The 22,877-nt window shown below is 39.8% G+C and overlaps 1 protein-coding gene across 1 annotated transcript in view; it reads left to right on the forward strand.

Annotated features, from left to right (window-relative positions):
- ADAMTSL1 (ADAMTS like 1) overlaps positions 1-22,877 on the forward strand; it is a 368,021-nt gene that overhangs the window by 162,547 nt on the left and 182,597 nt on the right. The window contains exons 10-13 of the mRNA XM_081151642.1: positions 4,384-4,434; positions 9,089-9,293; positions 10,497-10,644; positions 13,829-13,913. Coding sequence (XP_081007768.1) covers positions 4,384-4,434; positions 9,089-9,293; positions 10,497-10,644; positions 13,829-13,913 — 489 coding nt within the window. The remainder of the gene's footprint in view (positions 1-4,383; positions 4,435-9,088; positions 9,294-10,496; positions 10,645-13,828; positions 13,914-22,877) is intronic.

Genomic DNA, 22,877 nt, shown 5'->3' on the forward strand with positions numbered 1-22,877 from the left:
GCAGTAAGGTATCGGTTGCTATGGCAGCAGAGAGCGGGCAGAGACCTGCTAGGACACTGCTGCAGGAGGGCCCAAACGCATGTCACAAGGAGTGGTACTTGGCAGACACTGCAGCTGGAAGAAGCGAGTGCCTGCAGGGAAGGGAGAAAGCAAAGATAGCCCACAGAATTAGCTGGGGTGCGTGGGAGGGTGGCAGTGCTCTGAACAGCAAGAATGATCACAGGGGAAGCAGCAGTTTGCAGGGGAAGGTAAGGAGTTGTCCGGACTCTGAGCTTGACACACCTAGAGAACATCCAGCTGTCAGGAGGGCAGACATGAGACTCCGCAGCCCAGAGGAGAGGAGGGACGTCCTGAGAGAGCCACCGAGAGGGACAGTCGAAACCAGGAACGGGCCTCCTTATGGTTCATTTCCATTATAAAAAGAACCCCGCAAGTTATACATCCGTAGAGTTAGTTACATTGGGCTTTTTCTTGGAGAGATTTATCACTGCCTGTAAATTCCACAGCTGAGGAGCATGGGCCTGCACCTGGCTTGGTTTTTAAAGTCGGGGATATTGTTCTAAAGTGGCTTCTGCGATGATTTCAAGACAAAGACTCAATAATCTTTGAGCAACACATGAAATCTGAGGTGATGGGCTCACTTATATTTTATATTATATTTCTAAGTGTCTCTGTCTTATACTTTCTCAGACTTGAGTGTTCTAATTCCTGTGAGTGCACATTATAGAAAAGTTGGAAAACAGAGAAACAAAAGAAAGCAAGCAAAAAACACCAATAGTGTAAACACCAGGAGCTAACAATTATTTTTGGTCTTTTTCCAATATATCTGTGCATACATATGTATGATATATATGCACATACATATGTACTCACAGACCCACACACATACATATATATAGACTTTATGAAAATGATTATTATATAGGTGATATAGGAACACATGAATTTTCTTAGGATTGTGGATCACATTGTACATTCTATTTTATGTTGAATTTTTTTTAACTGACATTACATTTGAACACTTTCCATGTCTTTAACAATGGTTCAAAAGGCTTCAGGTTTATAGACCACCTAATTTTTCATTATGTGAGCCTATCAGAAGCCTGAAGACCCCCCTGTCGTTGGACAGTTCTGCAAGGCGTGTGCTTCGAGAGGACCTGGTGTGATGTCTTTCTTCCACTTATCCCCCGGGAGCCCAGACGCCCATGTCCTCATTGTCACCTCTCCTTCCCACACAACCTGACGATGGGGACGGTGGACGGAATCAGTCCCCTCCTCTGCGCAGGAGGCACACGTGGGGCCCGAATAGTGAAGGCGATGCAGGATGAGTAGTTTCACCCCCACACCATCCGTTTCTCGTGTCTTCCCTTTGTGACTGCTTTTTTTTTTTTTTTTAAATATATCTTTATTGATCTCAGAGAGAGGAAAGGAGAGGGAGAGAGATATAGAAACATCAATGATGAGAGAGTCATTGATCGGCTGCCTCCTGCACGCCCCCGACTGGGGATGGAGCCCGCAACCCGGGCATGTGCCCTGACCGGGAATCGAACCCCGATCTCCTGGATCCTAGGCCGGGGCTCAACCGCTGAGCCACGCCCGGCTGGGCTGTGATTGCTTTTTAAATCACCTCTGCCTTCTTCAGACACCTGTAAGAATACACACTCGTGTACACACATGCAAATCAAGACCGAAACATGGGAGGGACTCCTTAAAGTCCCTACGTGACACCCCTTTTCATCATTCTGCAATATGTACACGTTGCCAAAGATAAAAGTCAGCGTCCTAAAGGCGAGAAGTAGAAAGTGAAGTTGGGCACCATTGCCGGCCCTCTGTGACAATGTGGTGAAAGGCCGGGGCCGTGGCACCAACCCCAGGAGAGAGCAGAGCCCATGCACGCGACTATGCATGAGCAGGACCAGACAGAGCACCATTGTTTGGATATCCTTCTGTTTTTACAGGTGCCATAGAGTCATTTTATGAGTCTTCACTGTGACCCATGCCACAGAAAGACAAATATAGCCATGGTTTAGCTGAATCCAGGTTTAAAGCTCCTTGTTTAAACAAAAACGTAATTTCTAAATCAGTTGAAAGCAAAGCCTAACCTCTTGAATTCTATACATTCCCCCTTTTATTTCCTTTTTTTTTTTCATTTCTAGCCTGTCTCCTTCAACATTACTGCCTTCATTTTAAATATCATCAGCTGATAAATCAGTTGGCAAAGACCTGCAACAGTTCATTCTAATACTGAAGATGACAAATTACAGCTATAAATTTTTTCAGGAGAGAAGGCAACGATATGCGTTTCTGCTATTAGAAATTGATGTCAGCATACTAGGGTTAACTAAAATATAACTGCAAAGACAGTTTAATTTATTTCCTAATTAACTACTATTAGATTATGTTACAAGTTATTAGAAGAACTTTGGAAGGTTGCATTTCATTAAATTACAGTTCTTTTAGAAAGAAAATTTTCTTAATTATTAGACATAAGAATTATTGTAAAGATATCACATGATTCTAACAGAAGACGGGATTAGCATTTCACATCCGATTTCTTGTCTATTTGAAGGCAGAAAACAATAGGAAGTTTCTCTAACTTGGAAAAACAGGGAGAAAAGCTTAATTATAATATTCATCCCATTCTTGTGTTATAGCTGTGAGACTTTGAGCTTCCTCAAAGGGCAACATTCAGTTTCATGAACACTGTTACTTAAGGGTAATACACATACATACACCATGAAAACTGAATCATACAAATGAGTATAAAAACTTTATTCATACAAATAAACATAGCAATTTTAGTGATGTAAGATAAATAAGTAAAGTAGTGCCCCAATTGCTGTCCTTCCTGGGAACAGAAATCTATCTTCATAGCTTTTTTTTCCCATTTTCATTCAAATTTAATTTCTCTCATGTATCCCTTTACTTTTCAGTGATTTCTTTAGGAACTACCCTTCTTATCACCCCCTCTGTGCTCCCTATGATCTCCATTTTCTCATGATTGCCATTTAGCGCTATTTTTTTATCTTTCTGATCCATAGTATAACTAGTTCACTTTGTCTACCCAGAAGCTTAGGTGTGCAAGCCATATATTAAAGAAAAAAAAATACTATATCATTCCATATCAGAGGATGGGATAAAAAGTCTTTATTTATTTAATATAGATATAAACATTTATATTGAATATAGATATATAAATATATACTCATCCATCCAGGAATACACATAGAATACATGAGTTCCCTCAGGATTCAAAAGAGGGACTTCCTGTCATTTGTCATTTGCAAAGCAAGCGCCTGCTGCTCATGTCCTACCAGGCTCCGCCCCAGGGTGACGTCTGTGTATTGAGCTCTGTCTCCCGCTCTTGATGGTTGGTTGTACTGTCCTTTTTATCTAAGACCCATGAGTCATAAGTTTTCCACAAGCCAAGAGACTTAGGGATAAGAAAGGCTTGCCATTGGAGGCTCTAGTTGAATTCAGCGAGGTAGGTTAATGTAGCTTCTTGGAGTCCTGAAGGCCTCTGGGGCCTTCCACACAGCCTATAATATCATTTTTTGTGAATCCATTAGCCATACAGACTATCATGTCATTTCTTACGCCTTCTTTAGTCTCTGTATCTAAATCACACAGGTATACTAACAACAGTCAGGACAATCACAGCCACCACTATAACAGCAGTTAACACTGTATCACATTTTATATACCACAGAAAAGATCTTTTGTACTTTAGTATCTCATTTTAACTGTCCTGCCTTTATTTTGGTAGGCGTCTTGCTTTTGTTGATAGTTGCCTGCTATATTCACCAGTTCCCCTTCCCTTTATAAAGTAACCAAGTGGCTGCTTTCCAGACATTACTAAAATCCTTAGATCTGCCAAGAGAAGAAATGTATTTGCTAGGTTATTTAGCACATTATATAGCATTGTCAATCCCCAGGTACATACTCTTATAGATAGCTTTCCCTTTCATCCAAAGTGATATAGTAACTATAATTGCTTGGTGAGCATCTGGAAGTAACATTAATAATGATGATAGTAATGACCTCATAGGATGTATAATTTGGGGGATTAAAGAACATTTACAAGCTTATTGTGTCATAGTTAATAATGAGGTGCCAAGTTTTCTTCCCACCACCCTTTCCAATGGTGTTTCCTGCTTGGATCAGAGAACTAATTATAGTCAACGGTGCCCTTCTGAAGAACTTGCCCCATCTTAAACCATATGCTAGCATAAAGATATTGAACTGTTTTCGTGTTGTTTTCAGAGACAATTGATTAATGTTGTTTTGCATTTGTCTAAAAAAATGTGTATAATGTAATTATTTAGTGTTTATTTTATTGTGTGTACCTTCTACTCAGAGGGTTGGCATTATTGTTCCTAACAGTGGCGGATACAAGCAGATCATGCCTTATGACCTCTACCATCCCCTTCCTCGGTACGTAAATCAATCATCCTGATGCTAGAACTAGTCAATCAGTCTTCTGCTTCTTTCGTATGTGCATAGAGATTTTGTGTTTTTCTGTAAAAATAAGATGGTAGATAGTATGTTTCGCAAGCCATCCTGAGCTCGGCTCTGGAATAATACTGGCCTGCTCAGACTGGAAGCTTGTCATTCAAAAACCACTTTAAGCTAGGCTCATGTTAATCAGAGTGGCCGCAGTAATTCACTCTGACTAGATACAGTAGGTGGGCTTATGTTATGTCTTTCTTTCACTCTCTTTGTCCTTCCCTGTGTTTCCTCTGCAGCAGGACCCTACTCACTAAAGCCCTGTTGCTAACTGCTAAGTAAACACTGCCTGAGTATTATCTTGATACCATAAATGTGGAGCTCCAGATGTGCTACTACTCTGAATAGGGGCTTTAGATGTCCTCCTTTGTTCCAAAGACATAATTAAGTACAAAGGGCAGTTGTTGTTTTTAATATCTTTATGGTTCAGAACATTCGTGAGGACTTTCTTTTCCAAAACATTTTAAAATTCCATGCACTTGTTGCTTTTTTAAAGTACAGTAACTCTTTAAGACTAGTACATATAATAAAAGTTTTTTTTAAAAAAAACTTGTTCTCTTTATTAATGTATTTATAAGAAAACAGGAGAAGCTGAAAAATATGCTAGCTACTGAGTGTATTGTCAGCCACGCTGGAAACAGCTCCCCAGATAGCGGAAGCTAGGATTGGGTCTGAAAGAGCCGCTGTGCTCAGAGAGACCTGTGCTCTGTTCTCTGGGCTTGGTAGGACTTCAGGGAGTCAGGTATTTATAACCCAGGTTTTGAACCAGATTGAAAACACAGTAGTTGAAAATAATCCACAGTAGTCTGCTCAGTCTCAAACTAAACAAAGCCCAGAAAATAATTTTATTCTGAACTATAAAATAAAGTGAAGTTTGATTGAAAAATCTCCAAATACTTAATGAGTTAGAATCCAAATAGAGGCATTTGAGCTCCTCTGGTCCAGCTCCCCAATGATGCTTCATTCTCCCCTTCCTTCCCCCAAAATCACACCTATACATATATATAGACATATGTTTACACAAATATGCATATATGCTTATGTAGTGCATATGTATTCACACATGTATACACACATAGAGATATTTGTATAATATGTGTACACCAGTGCAAGCTGTCATCCAGTCTCTGCTTAAATACTTTCAGTGATTGACAGGGAACTCAGTTTTCACCAATCTAATGGTGGCATGTAGAGGAGGGCCTTATACTCTATATATTTGTTTGTTTGTTCGTTTTTAAGTCCTTCCACTTAGCAGTCAGCTCTTTCCCACTTTCCTATGACTATATTGATAAAGATGATAAATAGCTAGAATGCTACTGATGTATCATTTTGCTGGTTTGTTTCAGAACCAAATTATATAGCAAACTCTTCTTCTTGAAAAAATAATAGAATGAAAATATTAAAAGATTAATTTAACTGAGCCAAAACTTTATTTGATTTCAATATCTGTATCTATAAAATAAGTATCCATAAGACACATGTATCTGCTTGTGTGAAGTCTGTATATTTTAAGACAAAGGCAAAGTTGGGTGTCAGGGGGAGCAACATCAAGTTTATGCTTTTCCTGTAATGGCACTCCTAAATTTCTTCAATATCTAGGATCTCTTTTGCTTATATTTTTCTGGTATGACTAATACCTGTCATAGGTTAAACTTGATTTCTTCTCTATCTGGCTTTCCGCCAAATGCCTGAAGCCAGTATTCTCAGTAACAGATTGAGATGAGCCTCCTCAATGTTCGTTGGCACCTGTCCTGTGCACACATTGGCCTGTCCATGCATCACAGTGGGAAAGGACAGTTAGTAAATGGACTATATTTCTTACTCCTTGCACTTCTGTTACTGAACTAATTCTAAAGTTAGATATTCTGCTTTATTTATAACATCTTAGTAAATGGACACTACTTCAACAAATATGTTTTCATTTCATAAGAAGAACTGAGGCTCAAAAATGATTCTCAGATGGCAGCTACCTGCTGATCAAAACAGAAGGCCTTATTGAAATGATTTGAATGAGCTTAAGACCACAGTGTAGATACAAAACACAATTAATGAATATTTAGATTTTTTTCTTTCAATTTTGACTGTAACACTTATGAATATATAAGAATGTAATCTGATAAATTATCTTTAATTCATAATTAATACATGCAACTTTTTCACATCATTCTTAATTTTGAAAATTTCTTAAACTAAACACACTGTGTGTTTAAAAATTAAAAGCCAAAGGAGTTAAAATATATGATATACGAACTCATTTCTTATTTTTCCAGGAAAAGATTCTTGGACATGCTTGCCTTTTTTTTTTTTTTTAATCCAAGCACGTACCTGGTCCCTGTATAAAGATATCCTAACTGATGCCCTCTCTCACCTTTTTTTATTATGTCCTTTAAAGCACCCAGACATGTTTTGTTTTGAGATTCCTCATAACACTATTGTTATGCAAGGATTCATATGGTAATTTTTCACATAGAGAAATATAGTTGTATGCTGTAGCCATACTACAAATTCTTAGAATAATATTAGCATCATTTGTCTTTCTGTGATCACTGACATGGAAAAAGGATCCTTATTACTGTTCATGAAATTACGCTCTGAGTCAGGCCCAAGTGTTGAGACAGAAATTAATCACTCTCTTTAGAAGGGTCAAGTTTAGGGATGTTAAAGTACCAATTAAAACATGTGCTCCTTTTATGGCATCTTAATGTTCCAAGAGATTAAAGTACATTCAAAAACATATTCCCCCTTCACTGTCAGGTCAAATCCAAGGCGAACGTGTACTTATATATTCAGCCCAGTTCCCGTCTGAATCAGACCTGTTTTCCACCTCCAGAGGGAAGCTCTCCAGAGAGTTGTGGAGACAAATGAGAATTGGTCTTACCTTCTAGAAGAGAAACACTCTACAGGGCTGCTTCGTGCTCTTGGAAGGGGTCATAAAATTTCCTAAGGGCTAAACAGAGGTCCTCAGTTTCCCCATAATAACATTTTCTTTTGAGTCTCCTGGGGAAATATTCATAGGAAAATATTGTATTTGGCAACAAGTTTAGGCTATTGGCAGTGGAGATAATAGTTGTTGCCTAGATTTGAGCAGCACAAAGAAAATGTGAAGGAAAATTCTCTAACTGTGAAACACACATTGTACAGTCTCATGCACAAGAGAAGTCAGAATCACACTGTACATGAAATCCTACTTAGAGAATAATTACTGTCTCCACGATATACCTGTGCAATATTTTTATTTTTTAATTTATTTTTTAAAGAATTTTTAACTGATTTTTAGAGAGAGAGGAAGGGAGAGGGAGAGAGAGAGAGAGAAAACATCGATGTGAGAGCAAAACATTGATTGACTGCCTCCAGTTCAAGCCCAAAACCTAGGAATGTGCCCTGATCGGGAATTGAACCTGTGTCCATTTGGTGCACGGGACGATGCTCCAACCAACTCAGCCACACCAGCCAGGGCCACCTGTGCATTATTTTTAAATGTAACTGTCCAAGTGGATCAACTTGGTGATGCTTTGTGTCACTATCATTAAAATATGTCTTCCTAATTCTAAGAGAAATCTTAAAGTTCCTCAGTGATCCTCATTAACAAGCAGAATATATGCAAGAAAGACAAGCTCAGTTCCAATGTTTCTATTTTTTTTAATTCTACACTCTCTAAATCTATAGGCAGAGAGAAAAGAATCAGGCAAAGATGCCTCTCTGCATCTGCTCCCAAATGCTTCCAAGCTATGTAGAGATCTAAACAATCAATGGGATTCTCTTAAATGTTATTGATAATATTGTTATTTTCTCTCTTACTTAAGTGTATTTCTAGATTCCAATGCCATTAACCTTCCAACCAAAACCAAAGTTCTTCATAGTTCCGGGAGTTCTTTACTGGGGAAACACTACCTGCTAGTATCCCTCATCACTAGGGAACAAGTAGCTAATGCCTGGATTAACACACTTGCCCCTTAGTGTAATGATGGCACAGTTTGGACTTCAGAATCGTGCTGAATCCATCGAGTCCCAAAGCTGATGACTATGGAAGCAAGGGAAAAAAGGAGTGTGGTTTACCTTGACCTTCCATGAGCTTCTCGTGTAAAAGAGTCCAGAAGCTAAGTAATAAAGTATTGCATTGAAAATAAAAAACATCAGCCCCGATGCAAACTATTAGTGTTAGCTGATTGACCAACTTCAGTCTTGACATAAATATTTAATGGTTTAATAAAATATTATATATTCGGAATATATATTTATAAAACACAATATACACACAAAGCATGTACATTAAAACTAGCAGAAGGACTGAACAGCCCTCCTTTGAGTAAGTTACAGACAGCACAGATATCTTTGTGGACAGCTCTCCAACAGTAATTTCGTACAGTTGTGTGGAGCTTCAAGGTTTACAGGGCACTTTTGCCAACATTGGCTCCTTCTCTCTTTCTCATCAGATCTCAGGCGACAGATGGCTTTTAGCTGTCTGGCCCATAGCCTCTCAGAACCGATGGCCCCATAGGCATGGGAACGGGGTTGGCTCGGAGAGGTCACTGAGGTTCGGCGATGTGCATGTCTGCCCTGATAACTCCCCTTGCTTCTGTAGGTGGGAGGCCACCCCGTGGACCGCGTGCTCCTCCTCGTGTGGGGGGGGCATCCAGAGCCGGGCAGTTTCCTGTGTCGAGGAGGACATCCAGGGGCATGTCACCTCAGTGGAAGAGTGGAAATGCATGTACACCCCTAAGATGCCCATCGTGCAGCCCTGCAACATTTTTGACTGCCCTAAATGGCTGGCACAGGAGTGGTCTCCGGTAACTGTGCCTTCTTTCTTTGTTCCTTAAGAAAATCAGTCCACTCTTCCCTGCTTCTCCCCTTGAGGCGTCTGCAAGTCTAGAGTTTAGCTCCTGGCGCAGGCATGTCCCTAAGCCAGCCGAGCCCAACCCTGAGTCAACCTGTACCCCTGTCTGCCTCAAGTTCCCTCAGGAAGCCTCCGCCGCCTCCGTGTCTGCCAAGGACCAGGGGAGGCACATGTCTGTCAAGAGTAACTGAGGCCCATGACTAAGCCTGAATCTATGAAAGAGCTCAGCAGCCCAAAAGTTTAGTTTCGTTTTTTAATGTCTTATCCTTTCTCTCTATCCAAAAGGGGTCTGAGGTGGGTAAAAATTAAAGCTATGTATGTTATTCATTGGGGGGAAAAGAGGCAATGAAACTCACAATATAATTAGAATGGGGTGAAGTAGAATAACCAGAACGAATACGTTCTAGATGTTAGGGAAGCCTCTGCAGCACCTTAACCACACAACGATTTTGATTGTGGGTTTCCTGGCTGCCCATGCAGAAAGGTCTGAAATAGCAAAGGAGATAGAAAGCCGAGGGGATAAACCATTGTGCGCTCAGCCACAGAGATGGCAAAAGACTTTTCACTTTGTGGCAGCAGATCGGAGCTGGGGCATTTCTCTTTATCTGGACTTGCTCCTGGATAGAGCAGCCGAGGTGCTGTCTACATCTGGCCATTGAATCAGTTCCTTTAAACGCTTTTTTTCCACGTCAGCATTATCAATTGGATCAGCCACGCTGCCCTATAAATTAGCTATGATGACAGTTGAAAAACCTTTTTATGTCTATGTGGGAGCTAGCATGTCCCATAGTTTGAACCTACCAATCCTTAGCAAGGGGACTAAGTAATTTAAAATGCCGCGGTGGTCATCAACAGTGAGCGCACTCTCCAGGCTCTTTTCCCCTCTTGGCTTCTTGGTTTGGGACTTTGCACACAGCGGGTGCCGAAGGGATGCTGATTGAATAATTTGAAGCTGGGAAATTGAAAGTAATTCAATTTTCAGCCAGCTGCACCCTAAGTGGCCAAATAGAAGGAAGACCCCATGGTGGGTAAGAGACGGACTAACTCCATCGAGGGTCCTTATACACATAAGTAGCCCTTTAAAAAGTCTCAGGTGGGAAACAAAGAGTGAACAAAGCTTTGCCTGTGAGTCTCCTGTCTTGTATTCTCCTTCTAGTGCACGGTGACGTGTGGCCAGGGCCTCCGGTATCGGGTGGTTCTCTGCATCAACCACCGAGGAATGCACACGGGAGGCTGTAGCTCCAAAACCAAGCCCCACATAAAAGAGGAATGCATCATACCCACGCCCTGCTACAAACCCAAAGGTAACTTGGCAGGTGCTCTGTCGTCAGGCTTTTGATTATGTGTACTCGGGTGCTGTTTTAAACTCCTTAGAAAATTTTTAAGTATCCCATGTTTCTTAGTAACTATGCTTTGTAACGTAGACTCTACTAAATGGACTTAACTTTATTTTTAATCTTTCAAACAGTTTGGTTTGCAAATTGTTATAAAGGACTACATATTTATATAATGCTCTCCTGAGTCATAAAGTTATTTGAAGATAGTGCTGAGAAATATCAGATATATCTGCGTAAAAGGAGATATTATAGAGATATTGTAGAAATATGTGTGATTTACTGGCCACATTTCTTGCTCTTAAAAACAATGCAGTGAATTCAAAGTGTCTACTTTGCTAAGTAGGAAATACATTGGGAAGTTTCATTCCTCAGACAGATGAAACAGAAAGCTGTTGCTTTTTATATTAAAAATTTTTAATTGTTATGGTACTGGATTCCAGAAGTATAATTTGAAATGAAACATTGAAATAAATTAGAATTTAATAGATAATGCAAATAATTTTTAGAAGTAAACTTTAGAAAAGTTCTCCTTAGTGAGCAAGATTTATTATAATCATGCTGGGTCTCTCAGATTAACATGAATATTAGTCTGACTTCTCTGCTAATATTGGTAGAGCCTATGTCAATGCAATAGAAAATTCCAAAGTCAAAAAACATTCAAAAGTAAAGAATTTTTTATTACAAGCTTCCTCCTATTTTTAATATTAAAGAAGATTCCCATTTTCTTCTTAATTTATTTTCTTGAGCCATTAAATTTCTCTGAAAACCAGCTACAGTATAGCTCTTTATCACACTATAGTTTGCCCATGGTAGGCATGAATAGCATTGTGAAATCTAAATTAATGATATAAAAGAAAAACAAAAACAAAAGCATACCAAAAATTCTAATTAATTTTAATTTATTACATCTCTCTTTAAGCCTCAGTTTCCTCATCTGTAAAATGGAAATAATAACAGTAACTCCCTCAGAGATCATGTGAAGGTTAAATGAGATAAAATGCAAGCCGAGTGCTTAGCCCACTGCCTAGCAGGTAGTAAGTTTTCTACAAATGTTATCTTGACTATCATTAGCATCCTCAAATATGGGAGGAAGTGGCCACTGGTACGTCTGACAGGTTCAGTTCAAATAGACAGTAAAGTATTATAAGCCTACTTTTAGTGCCAAGCTGAAGGCTTCATTATTGAAAGACGGAGATGGCTTGTGCTGTCAGAGATGGCATCATTGAGTCAGTTATTTGGGAGAGGTGAGCTAGTTGTAAAACGACGTATGGTAAACCCTAGATTTTGTGGACCTCGATTGCACAAACTTCGGATTTCATGGACAAAATTTCAGGTTCATATGTCATACGTGAGAATTAACACCCTATTAATTTTTAAATGCTTTCAATCAAGATTTGCTTACAATTAAATGAACAGGTTTTTTGTTATTAACTCACTGTTATTTTTAACAAATTTTAGTGAATAGGTCATATGTTGGCATAAAACACTGTAGTAATTTTGCTGACATAAATAAATATTACATATCTACAACTGTGGCCTACGTATTTAAGTCCAAGAGTCACCGCTCGTAAACAATGTTCTGCGAATGATTAGCACGTGATCACGCCACATGCTGTGCGGTAATTGGTTCTGTTGTCTAGTGGCATGACTTTTGCAGCAGCTTTAATGCCTGCCACTGATGTTCCCACGTGCGCTCAGCCACTCCCCAGCCATGTGCATTTGTTTTTTCTTGATGACTGGGGAATGCACACATTTACTAGACCTATTCAAAATTACTGTAATACATATAGAAAATTTTCTGTGAAATTAAACTTTTCATCCATACTTAATTTTAATTACACAAACATATCTACATAAGTAAAAACAGGTAAACTAATTTGTCGATTTTTTAACATACACATTGGGAAAATTTACTTCATTATATAAGAGACTTTCAGCTTTAACGGACACCCCTCGCCCGAATTAGTCCATTATATTGAGGTTTTACTGTATATAGGTACTGGATTGCTGTGTCTAAAATGTTAGCCAATCTTTTTGGCTTTGGCAGTTTTATATTTCTCACTCACTTTGTTTTCTGACTATAAACAATTGCTTCACATAGATGACAAGAAGCGATGCCCCTAACTTAAAATAGGCAATTATTCATTAGTCTGTCTTTACCAAACCACTTCAGAAAAAGAAAAGCAGTTTGTGGTTAACTATCAAAAATAAAATCTGGATTTTCACAACTAAGTAGCGAGTCTGGCTCTACTTAAGCATCATTAAAATGCCATATAATTCTATGGTGTATGCATATATAGACATTTCTTTGATCTTTGCAATTTTATGTTATAAAATGGTGATAGAGCTTCACTGGCTTATACTATAAAGCAAATATGCCTATAAATGACCCTAATAAAATATGTCAGAATGGAAATCTTGGCAGTTACTTCTGTAGGAGCAGTTTTAATCTCCCTCTTTCTTTTTCTCCTCCACAGTTTTTTTTCCAGGAAATAGTTAGGAAGCTTGCTCTGAACTGTTTGGCCAAAGCTATATAAATGGGTGAAACAAGTCAAATTATTGGTTATTGACCTTCAGTTGCTTATATTCCAGTTGTCAGTGAGCCTTGGGGTGGTGTGTTGAATGAGTCAGATATCTAAAGCAATGTTTTGTAAATATCAGCGTGACAGTTCTATTTGTTTTTGACAATATGGCATCGATCACATTCAGCCAAAAGGCAAAAGAAAAACAAGTTAGAATTTATGAAAGTAACACAGTATAATTTACTGTACTTTGTTTTAAAAGGCAAATATTGCTCTATCTTTTCAACAGGAAATAGTGAAAAGATACTTCGATGACATATTGAGCTAGTGCTCCTAGAGTTATGACTTTCATAATAAAAAGACTTTTTTTTTGCTCTTCCACATAATAAAGGGGAAATATATACACAGAGACCAGTATTATTAAACATGTTAAAATCTCATTTTTTTTTCTCTTGATATAACAGTCATCAGAGACAGAAATTTACCTTAAGACTTTCTTATTTGCAGTTACCAACATAGCTTGTAGGTAGTGCAAAAGGAAGAACTGGTGAGGGGGGAGATGGAATTTCCCTGACATCCCAAATTGGCTCTAACTCCCTCTCTCTCCTGTGCATGATTTTAATTCCCAGAGAAACTTCCAGTAGAGGCCAGGGCGCCGTGGTACAAACAAGCTCAAGAGCTAGAAGAAGGAGCCGCTGTATCGGAAGAGCCCTCGTAAGTTTGAAAACCACAAGTTGTTTTGCTTCTGAGGCCTATCGGTTTAAAAAAAAGCACCGTCTCCCTGGTTGTGGCTTCCATGGTTCTAAACTAAGCGCGGTCCTCTTTCCAAGCGTGAAATGAGGCTTCGGGGCTGTCAGCTTGGAGATTTATCCATTTCAATGTGCTTCTCAGTACATGACTGCTCTCTACATACTTTTCCATTTTGAAGTAAGAAAACGAAGGGGTAGTGCCTGCTCTATTCTCCAGAATCTCACTCCCCCTTTTCCAAGAGGCCCAAGGAGAGAAGGCCCAGGCTGCATCTGATGATGATGTAGATTCGATGTAAAAGTCTGGGGAGCTCTCACCCCTTCTCTCTCAGCTTTGCCACAGAGCCACTCACAGAAATAAAAGGGTGAGTGAAGGGTGTCTGAGGGCAAAGGAAGCTTATTAGCTTTTCTTTTCCCTTCCCCACTGGCAATGGTATCAGATGGGTCCCAAGTCTTTGCCTCTCTTGATCATGGTCTCATTCCTGCTCAGTTTTGTCAAGGCCATGGAATTTGTAAGACCGCTAGGCACAGGTTTTCCAGATGCTTCACAAGAACAAACAAGGAAGAAACAGCTTTAAATGAATTGACTGATCAATAACTGTATATTGATTCTAGTAGAAAACACTGATAGGAATCTCTGCTGTGTTATTTTTTAAAACAAGGGAAAGCGCTTTATTGATGAATTTTATTTATAAGCAAAGCAATTTCTCAGATTTTCTAGATTAATTTATTTAAATACTAGGCTCTGTGCTGTGCATTGGTGCATAAGACCTGTTACCCACCCCACCCCCCCCCAGGAGCTCACAGCATAGCACGTAGGCTATACAACGGTTTGCAAATTCAACCCATATTTAAATTTTACTAGAGATAGAAATTAACATTGCAATCCATATATTCAAAAGCAGTTTAGAATTTTCTCTGATTCATCCTATTTGAATCTAAATCTTATATGGCTTGCCAGAACACAAATTGTGCTCCCGAGACACACCCTAACCAGCAAGAGATTGCAAAAGAAATCCAAAATACAGACTGGTACAGTGACCAAAGCCTGTTTGTAACGAAATGGGTTTCAGGTTCGTGCATTGGGTAACACGTTTCCCTCTTAAAAGGACAGGAAGCCAAACAGAGATTATTTCTGTACTGTAAAGTTACCACAGCACTTTGTTCTACTTCTATGAGAAAAGGCTTTAAGAAAAAACAACTAACCATTGCAGAGCTTTGAAGGAAAGGCAGTGGTCAAAGATCGCAGTGCCACGTTTACGTGAATATGTGAAGGCTTAAAACGTTTTCTTTCTCTCCTGCTGGTACCCGGCCTGACAGGCCTTCTTGCTGCTGGAGAGGGGGCGAACAGTTCATTTTAGATGGGTACTAAGTCTTTAATCCACTAAGGCTGAGACACAGAAAGGTGCCATGTAATTGGAGCCAGTTACTCCCTATATGTATTCTTTGGTTAAATATGTTTAAAGCTAGATTCATATTATTTTACCTAAATAAATTTGCTCTTGCATGCGCTCTATTTTGCATTTGGTCTGAAGCATAACCCTATATGGAATATTGCGTTATGGCCAGTGTTAAATAGTTCAACAAAGTTAAAATTAAATCCCAACATCTTGCATCAATGATTAAACATCTTTCTCCTTACTAGATACCTCTCGAATGAAAGCTGTAAGGGAGCTTAATGCTTCTGCAGGAGCATTACCCAGACCGTGGTCAGCCATAGTTTGTAATGAGTGTTTTCCACCGAAGGTCTGTTTAAGGTGCATTATGTTTAACTTTAATCTTAATGAAACTCCTAAAGTAGTTAAACACATACTTTTAGCCACTGGAACTATAGTCATATATTAGATTATTAAATTTTACTCTCGGTGTAATGGAATTGCCATCTTGGCATGATTCATCTGAACTGAAGTAGATTGTAATTGGAGAGCTGGTGCCAGGTAAAGGAAATGTAGGCTATTATGCTCAGAACAATTACTTTTATACCAAAATGAAATAAGTGACAGCTTTAGGATAATGTCGTGAAAGGTATATGGTTTCCACGTTGTAATGCACTTTACATGTTCAGTGCACTGAATCCTAGGAAAGGTCCTACGTGTCACATTATATTTTTTATTGATTTTGAATTTAAAAAACATAATTTTGTATGGGCTTAATTATTTCTTTTTTAAAACCACATAGACTAGTTTCTAAATGTATGTAGCAACCTATAATTAGTCTCCATAGTATAATGAAAAAATGACATACTGTCAGCAAGTCTTTCCTCCCCCTACCGAAGAGACTCACGTTGCTTAAATTAAACAGTAATGTTTAGACGCTGTGGCTGTCACTGCTGCTATGGAGAAACAGGAACAGTGGCCCAGAACTATTATCTCTCACTTTGGCTCCAGCTAACATGGAGAGTTCTGTATTAAAACAGCAAATATCATTTATTTCCCCTTATTTAAAATAAAACCAATATCACTAGCCTGTCTCATTAAATAATGTAGGGAAATCAGTAGCTGAAAATCTTTAGTATATGGAGATACTATTATTGAATATTAGATATTTTTGGTAACCCCCAAATGAAAAAAATAATTGGTTAGCACTCTTGCCAAAAATATGTTGGAAAGCAACCACTGTAAGATATAATCTGTCCAAAAAATAACTAAAACTTTCTAGAACAGAAGTTTGTACCGGTAGTGCTGTTTCACTAAACTAAATGCCATACAGAAGACACAAATACAGATGTCAGTCTCATAGAGTGGCTGAAGCGAGTATTGGGATTGAGTCACATTATGGTAATGGACTTATATACTGAGATCCCTGTTATAAAGCTGCAGCTTCATTCAGAAATTCTTTTAGACATTAATTGCTTCTTCCTCGGCAACAGGCTGGTTTTTTTATGCTGTACTTGATTTATATGGTACCAAGGCAGGAACATAGTGGATACATTTTCTTGATATAAAAATTGATTTCATAACCAACTTGTGGGAGTCAGATCCTCTAAACTGATTTTTCACCGGTGGCCATGGTTTGTCTTGATTCAGGCACATGTTTTTATCAAGTTTGCCTGACAGTCATCAGCAAGAATGTTTAGGCACGGTAGTTTTGTCTCTCTCCACTGAGCAGGACAGTGTGAACAAGATCTAACCCCAAACCAAGCCTGAGCAATGTGGGGCTTTAGCCAATGAAGTTGATCAAGCACAGACCATCTTATAAATAAACAAAGTGAACTTGCTTCTGAGGATTTCAGCCGAGGAATCCATGGAAATCCCTGCTACCTGATTCACACAGAAAGAATTCTGAGATTTCCAAAAATATTCAGATTCTGGGAGAGCTGCATTTTTCTGAAGGAAAGAGCATGCCATTCTGGCACTAGAAAGAGGGAGATGGAAAATGCCTAATGGAATTCTCCACTATTATTTGAACTCTGTCTTTCCGAATTTGTGTCCAGCTTGATGAGAGTATTGTTAAGTTTAGCACTTGTCCTGTAAATGCCAGATTGAGCCCAGCTGATGGCTTCCACTGACAAATAGATGGGATTTGCTTTCTAGGTACTTTTGTAAACTCTCAAAATTTTACTTTTATTTGGTGAGGGGTCAGAACTACAATGTGGTAGAAGAATTATATTTATGAACCTGGTAGAAGTTAAGGAAATTATCGACTTGAGTTCCAATCTCCCTACTTTAACCTTACTTTCAGTCTTTGTTGAGATGTAAGCGTAAATATCACCACCACCTCAAGCCGAGTGAACATAATGAACACTTAAACAGCTTAATTTCTTGAGCAAAAATAATACTGTGGTGACCTCTAGGTAATGAAAAGACATAGCTCATCTACTAGTGCTGTACAGGAAGTTAATGAACTGGCCTTTTTAAAAAGCTTGATCTAACTAAGAAGGAAATTCTTCATTTCCTTAATTCCCCAGGCCACTAAAAGGCCACCCAATGTTCTAGATGGTGTAATCTGTCAAGGAGGCAGGTGTAAGGAAAGGTATGGCCTGGATGCTCCAGGTGCTCTGCCTTTCTCTTTCCAGGCTTCCTGCTCTCCCCATGAAGTCATCCCAAGGAGAGGAAGGGAGGACTGCCTAAGTGGGCACCTAGGGTAGTGAGGTTCCTCCCAGATTAATTTCAGTTGCTGGGAGTTCTGCTTAGATGGCTCAGAACAAGCAACAGGTGATTCCTTTGGGCACTACATGATCAGCACAGCCAGCAAACCCTGGCCCAGAGGTGGAGAGCCTTAGTGGTGCTGTCCTCTCAAAGGTAGGATTGAGTTGCCCAGTGTTGTACTTAAGAAATCGTGAGTTTTCTTACTCAATTTTCAGTTAACAGCTTTACTACAGGGTTAGAAAACATTCAACACCCAGGCCTCAAACATATTGCCAGAAATAACCTTGGCGTGAGCCATTTCAAAACGCAAGAAGGCAAGCAGGCAGAAGGCAGCGGTGATATCTGGGTGCCAGATGGCATCAGCTTAGCTATGGGCTGATTCAGTCAGAAGCACAGGGGAATTCCTGTCATGCATCTGTGTGAACAGGACCCACGAGGAATTAGGTACAGAAAGAAAAGCCTAGAAGAGTCACCATGGTGATCCTGTAGTCATTAAATGCCTCTCTACCTTGTTGGAAATAGCATTTAGATGTATAATATTTAAGCATATGTTTACATTAGTCCATATTTATATCCAGTAAGTTGTCTGAGAATGTGGGTGGCTTAACTCAGTGGTCGAGAATGTGAACTCATATTTTAAGCGGGAAAAAAGCGGCTAGAAATGTTAATTATGTGACATGTGTTTTTCCCTCAAAGAATATTTAGGGAATCAAACATCAGTAATGTTTTGTTGTTTATATTCTCGATACAATTCTTTTCATGTATCTCAGGCCACAGGACATAACAGGAACATTGTGTATATATGTAAAATAGATATATTTCTTAAGAATCGAAAGTTATCTCACCTAAGATCGAGAAATTTAAACACTATTTGCAGATCATTAAAGCAGCATAAAGGATGCTCAATGAGAACAGGATGGAGCATTAGAACGACAAGTTAAAAACGCAGCAAAGCATTTTATTTTGAGGACTGGCACCTAGCAGAGCTAAGGCCTCACCCTGGCCAGATGGAATCAGCCCTTGCACCTGCAGTTGTCGTGACCTTTCTCACTTCCAGTTCCCTCCTTCCTGGCCTCCTCCCCATCTCCCCGAATCATTCCCATCCGGCAGACCCTCTGCAACAGTAGAAGCTTAGTATCAGCTCTCTGGTTGATCGTGTGTTTTAATGACTCAGGGGAGTCACACGTCCTAATGAAGGAAGCTAAATCTGCTCATAAGTCACCTGATTTGTGCCCTGTGCAGATACTATAAAACTAAACCCAGCAGTCCTGTCCTCAAGAAACCTGGAGTGCATTCTTATCATAAAATAATAGGATCGTGACCAAAATGTTGAGTGTTGGCCAGTTATCTACAGATTGAACAAATGAGCTAGTTGTTTTTAAGAAATGCCATTTGATGTTTGGGTATGCACAGTGTGATAGTGTTATTGATTTTAAAAAGAATGGTGGAGAATTATGTATTGAATTTCCAAAATTATCTTCATTATGATTTGTCCTTCTGAGCTAAAATAGTTAAGCTAGAACATAGTAATTCACACATATGAGAAATAAATGAGAAGAATGTGATATACACTGAAATGGTTAGGAGGGGGCAGTTTATGTGAACTGATGTTTGGCAGATTATGATCATCTGACTCTGACTTTGACTCCAAAACTGGCACTTGAGGAAAGATTACTGAATCTTTTTACATAGGAAATGACCAGATATTTTGTATCAGTATATGTACCTCAGTGATTCCTACCTATATGTTGATCACAGATACTTTCCTAAAACTTGAATTTTTTTTTCAGATACATCATGCCGCCAACTCTGTGAGTTGGTGCGGGATGAGTCTGTATTTGTGTGCTCAAATAAGGATACAGCCTTACCGGGATCAAAGTAAAAAGCAGTTTAATTATTGATCATGCTTCCATGAAGAGCAGCAGTGAGCACAGTGGTGTAAATGTGGGTTGCCCCACTCAAACTCACTCCTGCCTTCACCATACAATGCAATATACAGATGATGTGTCGTAGAATTGTGCACTTGAAACCTCTATGATTTTATTAACCAATATCACCTCAAGAAATTTAATAAAAATGTTTAAAAAGAGCATATGTAATATATCTAAGGCATTTAGATATATAAAAATGTTCTTCATAAATTATTTTATAAATAAATTAGTAATCTGCTTGAAACAAAAGTGTGGGCTCCAGTGACAGACTGCCTGGGTGTTCATCTTGCATCCCCCACTAACGACAGGGGACACTGAGCAAGTCGCTTAACCCTGTAGGCTACAATTTCCTCATTTGTGAAATGAGCATAATAATAGTACCTTCATAATAGACTTATTGTGAAAATTAAGTTAATATATGTAAAGTACTGGGTATGCTGGAAACTCTCTATATGTGTTAACTGTGGTTGTGATTGAGCCTTTTTACAGCATCATTCATCTTCCCAGAGAGCTTTTAAAGGAGTAAAAATGCCTGATAATCACCATTTACAAATGGCGAAATCGAAGGAGATGTTGTATCTGCCTCATACATGTTGTGTCTAATAGCATGTGAGAGACAGGTACAATTTAACCCCAAATTCAGCTGGTGGTTCCCCAGCTAATGCCACCACCCTGCCTGTCTTCTATGCTTGAGGTTCTTTGAGGACTCACTTTTAAGCATCACACTTTGACTTTAGCCCATAGTTTATTCTAAGGGGCAAAGTTCAGTTGCCTCTATTTGAATAAAAAGGGGTCTATAGGAAACTGCAAACATTAATAAGGAAAGTTTAGAAAATGCTTGAGTGGAAAAGTACCCTCTCAAACTCTGAGTTAACTACAGTTGATCCCCACGGATTGCTCCCAGCATGCACCAAGTCAGAAAAATCAATCACAAATTCAAGAACAGACAGAGCCATTTTTATGTAGTCATTAGAAAACCCTTCAGTGCAAACCAAGGAGTTCTAAATTTGTCACCTCTCCTACTGTCTCCACTTATTGCTCATTCTGTAGCTACTTTCAGAAAGCTAAATCTGAACTGTTGCTCAGCTGAGCCCTAGAGAGTGACAAAGACAAATTAATGGGATCTTTGTGTGCCAAAATAAAGTATGGATCCTGTCACCACCAATATATGTTACGTCCATTAAGGTCATTTTTAATGAACTGAACTTTTCATTGCAAAGCTTTGCCAAACTTGTTGAATTAAGGGAAAGAAACCTTTACGAAATTGCAAAATAAACTAATTTCACTCCATGAGAAGAAGAAATGATTCGTGAAAAGTATTCTGAGTTCATAATATTTTAGATTTTTATCAAAGTCAGGGGAAATGATATGCATTTAAAAACTACATTATGGGTTCAGAAGAGGGTGGCATAGTAGGTGGAAGTTACACTCACCTCCTCCCAGGAACAAACTGGAATTACAGCTCAAATATAGAGCAATCAACCTGAATAACCAACGGAAGCCTAGCTGAAGAGAAGTCTTATAACCAAGGATTACAGCAGCAGCCACATCAAGACTGGTAGGAAGGGTGGAGACGTGAAAATGACTGGCCCCGCTTCTACAAGCAGCTGCTGAGAATCCTGAGAGATATTTCAACTACAAATGTTCCTCCTAAGGAGCAAGGGGCCTCAGCCTCACACCGGGCTCTCCAGCCCAGACCACCAGAGCCAGGAAGATGTGCCCACGTAGACCTGGCTGTGAAAAGCAGCAGGGTTTCTGTGTGCCAGGGAGAGGCTGGAGTCTGCTAGAGACGCGGGTGTCCTCTTAAAGGGCCAGCACACAAAATTTCATTTGCATCCACTCACCCTGGGCTCTGGCGGAGGAAGGGCGGAGTGGACTAGAGTTGTGTGAGGAAAGACAGGGGTTTGTGCCTCTGGGGAGAAAGCTGATGGGACAGCTACCAGGATCTTTATGTTAAGTCCCTCTTCCACACCATAGATGCCATCTTTCTTGGGTGGAGCACTCCCCTCCTTACAGCATCAGCATGGACAAATGCAATAGACCCATCCTCTGGACTTCCATCACCCCTCCCTGCAGAGCTCAAACCCTGCTAAGGAGTTCAGCTGCCTGGTCAGGTGTATAGAGGTGTGGGCAGTCTCAATGGATATCAGTGACTGAGTTGTGTGGCTCTGTGACAGGGGTCATTACCCCCACCTTCCTGTGACCCTGACTGGCTCCTCCCCCTCTCAGGAGATCCTCTAGCTCCACCCTCCAGACTCCTGATGGCCCTGCCCAACCAAGCTTGGGCCCTCCAGAAGGTCCAGGCAGAATCTGGGACAGTCTGTATTGTGTAGCTCTAAGACAGGCCATTTTTACCTCACACACCTGACTGGTCCAGAGCACTCCCTTCATACAGCCAAATCTTGGTCTGCTTGCACCTACTAAACTCTGCTGGCCTCACCCTGATGACTCTCTGAGACCCTACCCCACCACAAAGATCTGCAAGAACCCAGCAAGTGGCAGCTAGATTGGTATACCCTGGGACTTTTGCTGGGTGGCATCAGACCCAACACTGGCAGTGAGTTTGAACCTGTATCAGTCTGCCTCTTCCTGGTGACTCACTCAGAACCTCTCATGCAACTCTAATACTAACCTGTTCCAAACAGGTTGCCCAGGCAACATCTGACATAGATCTGAAGCAGGATCCCATTACTTTCACAAGCTGCACATCCAAAGGGAGATCTCAGCAGGCACCAGACCCTGCTGAGGCAAATTCCACCTCATGTGGTCAGCACCTAGAACCTAGAAAGCAACTCATGCACTGTGGTCATGGTTAATCCTCACAGTCAACTAGCCTGAGGGTCAACCCCATGCACAAATGGGCCACTAGCAATTAGGATTCAATTACAACAATATTGGAATGTGTAATAGCAT

This window comes from Miniopterus schreibersii, assembly GCF_964146895.1.
Source record: "Miniopterus schreibersii genome assembly, chromosome: 11".
Taxonomy (NCBI): domain Eukaryota; kingdom Metazoa; phylum Chordata; class Mammalia; order Chiroptera; family Miniopteridae; genus Miniopterus; species Miniopterus schreibersii.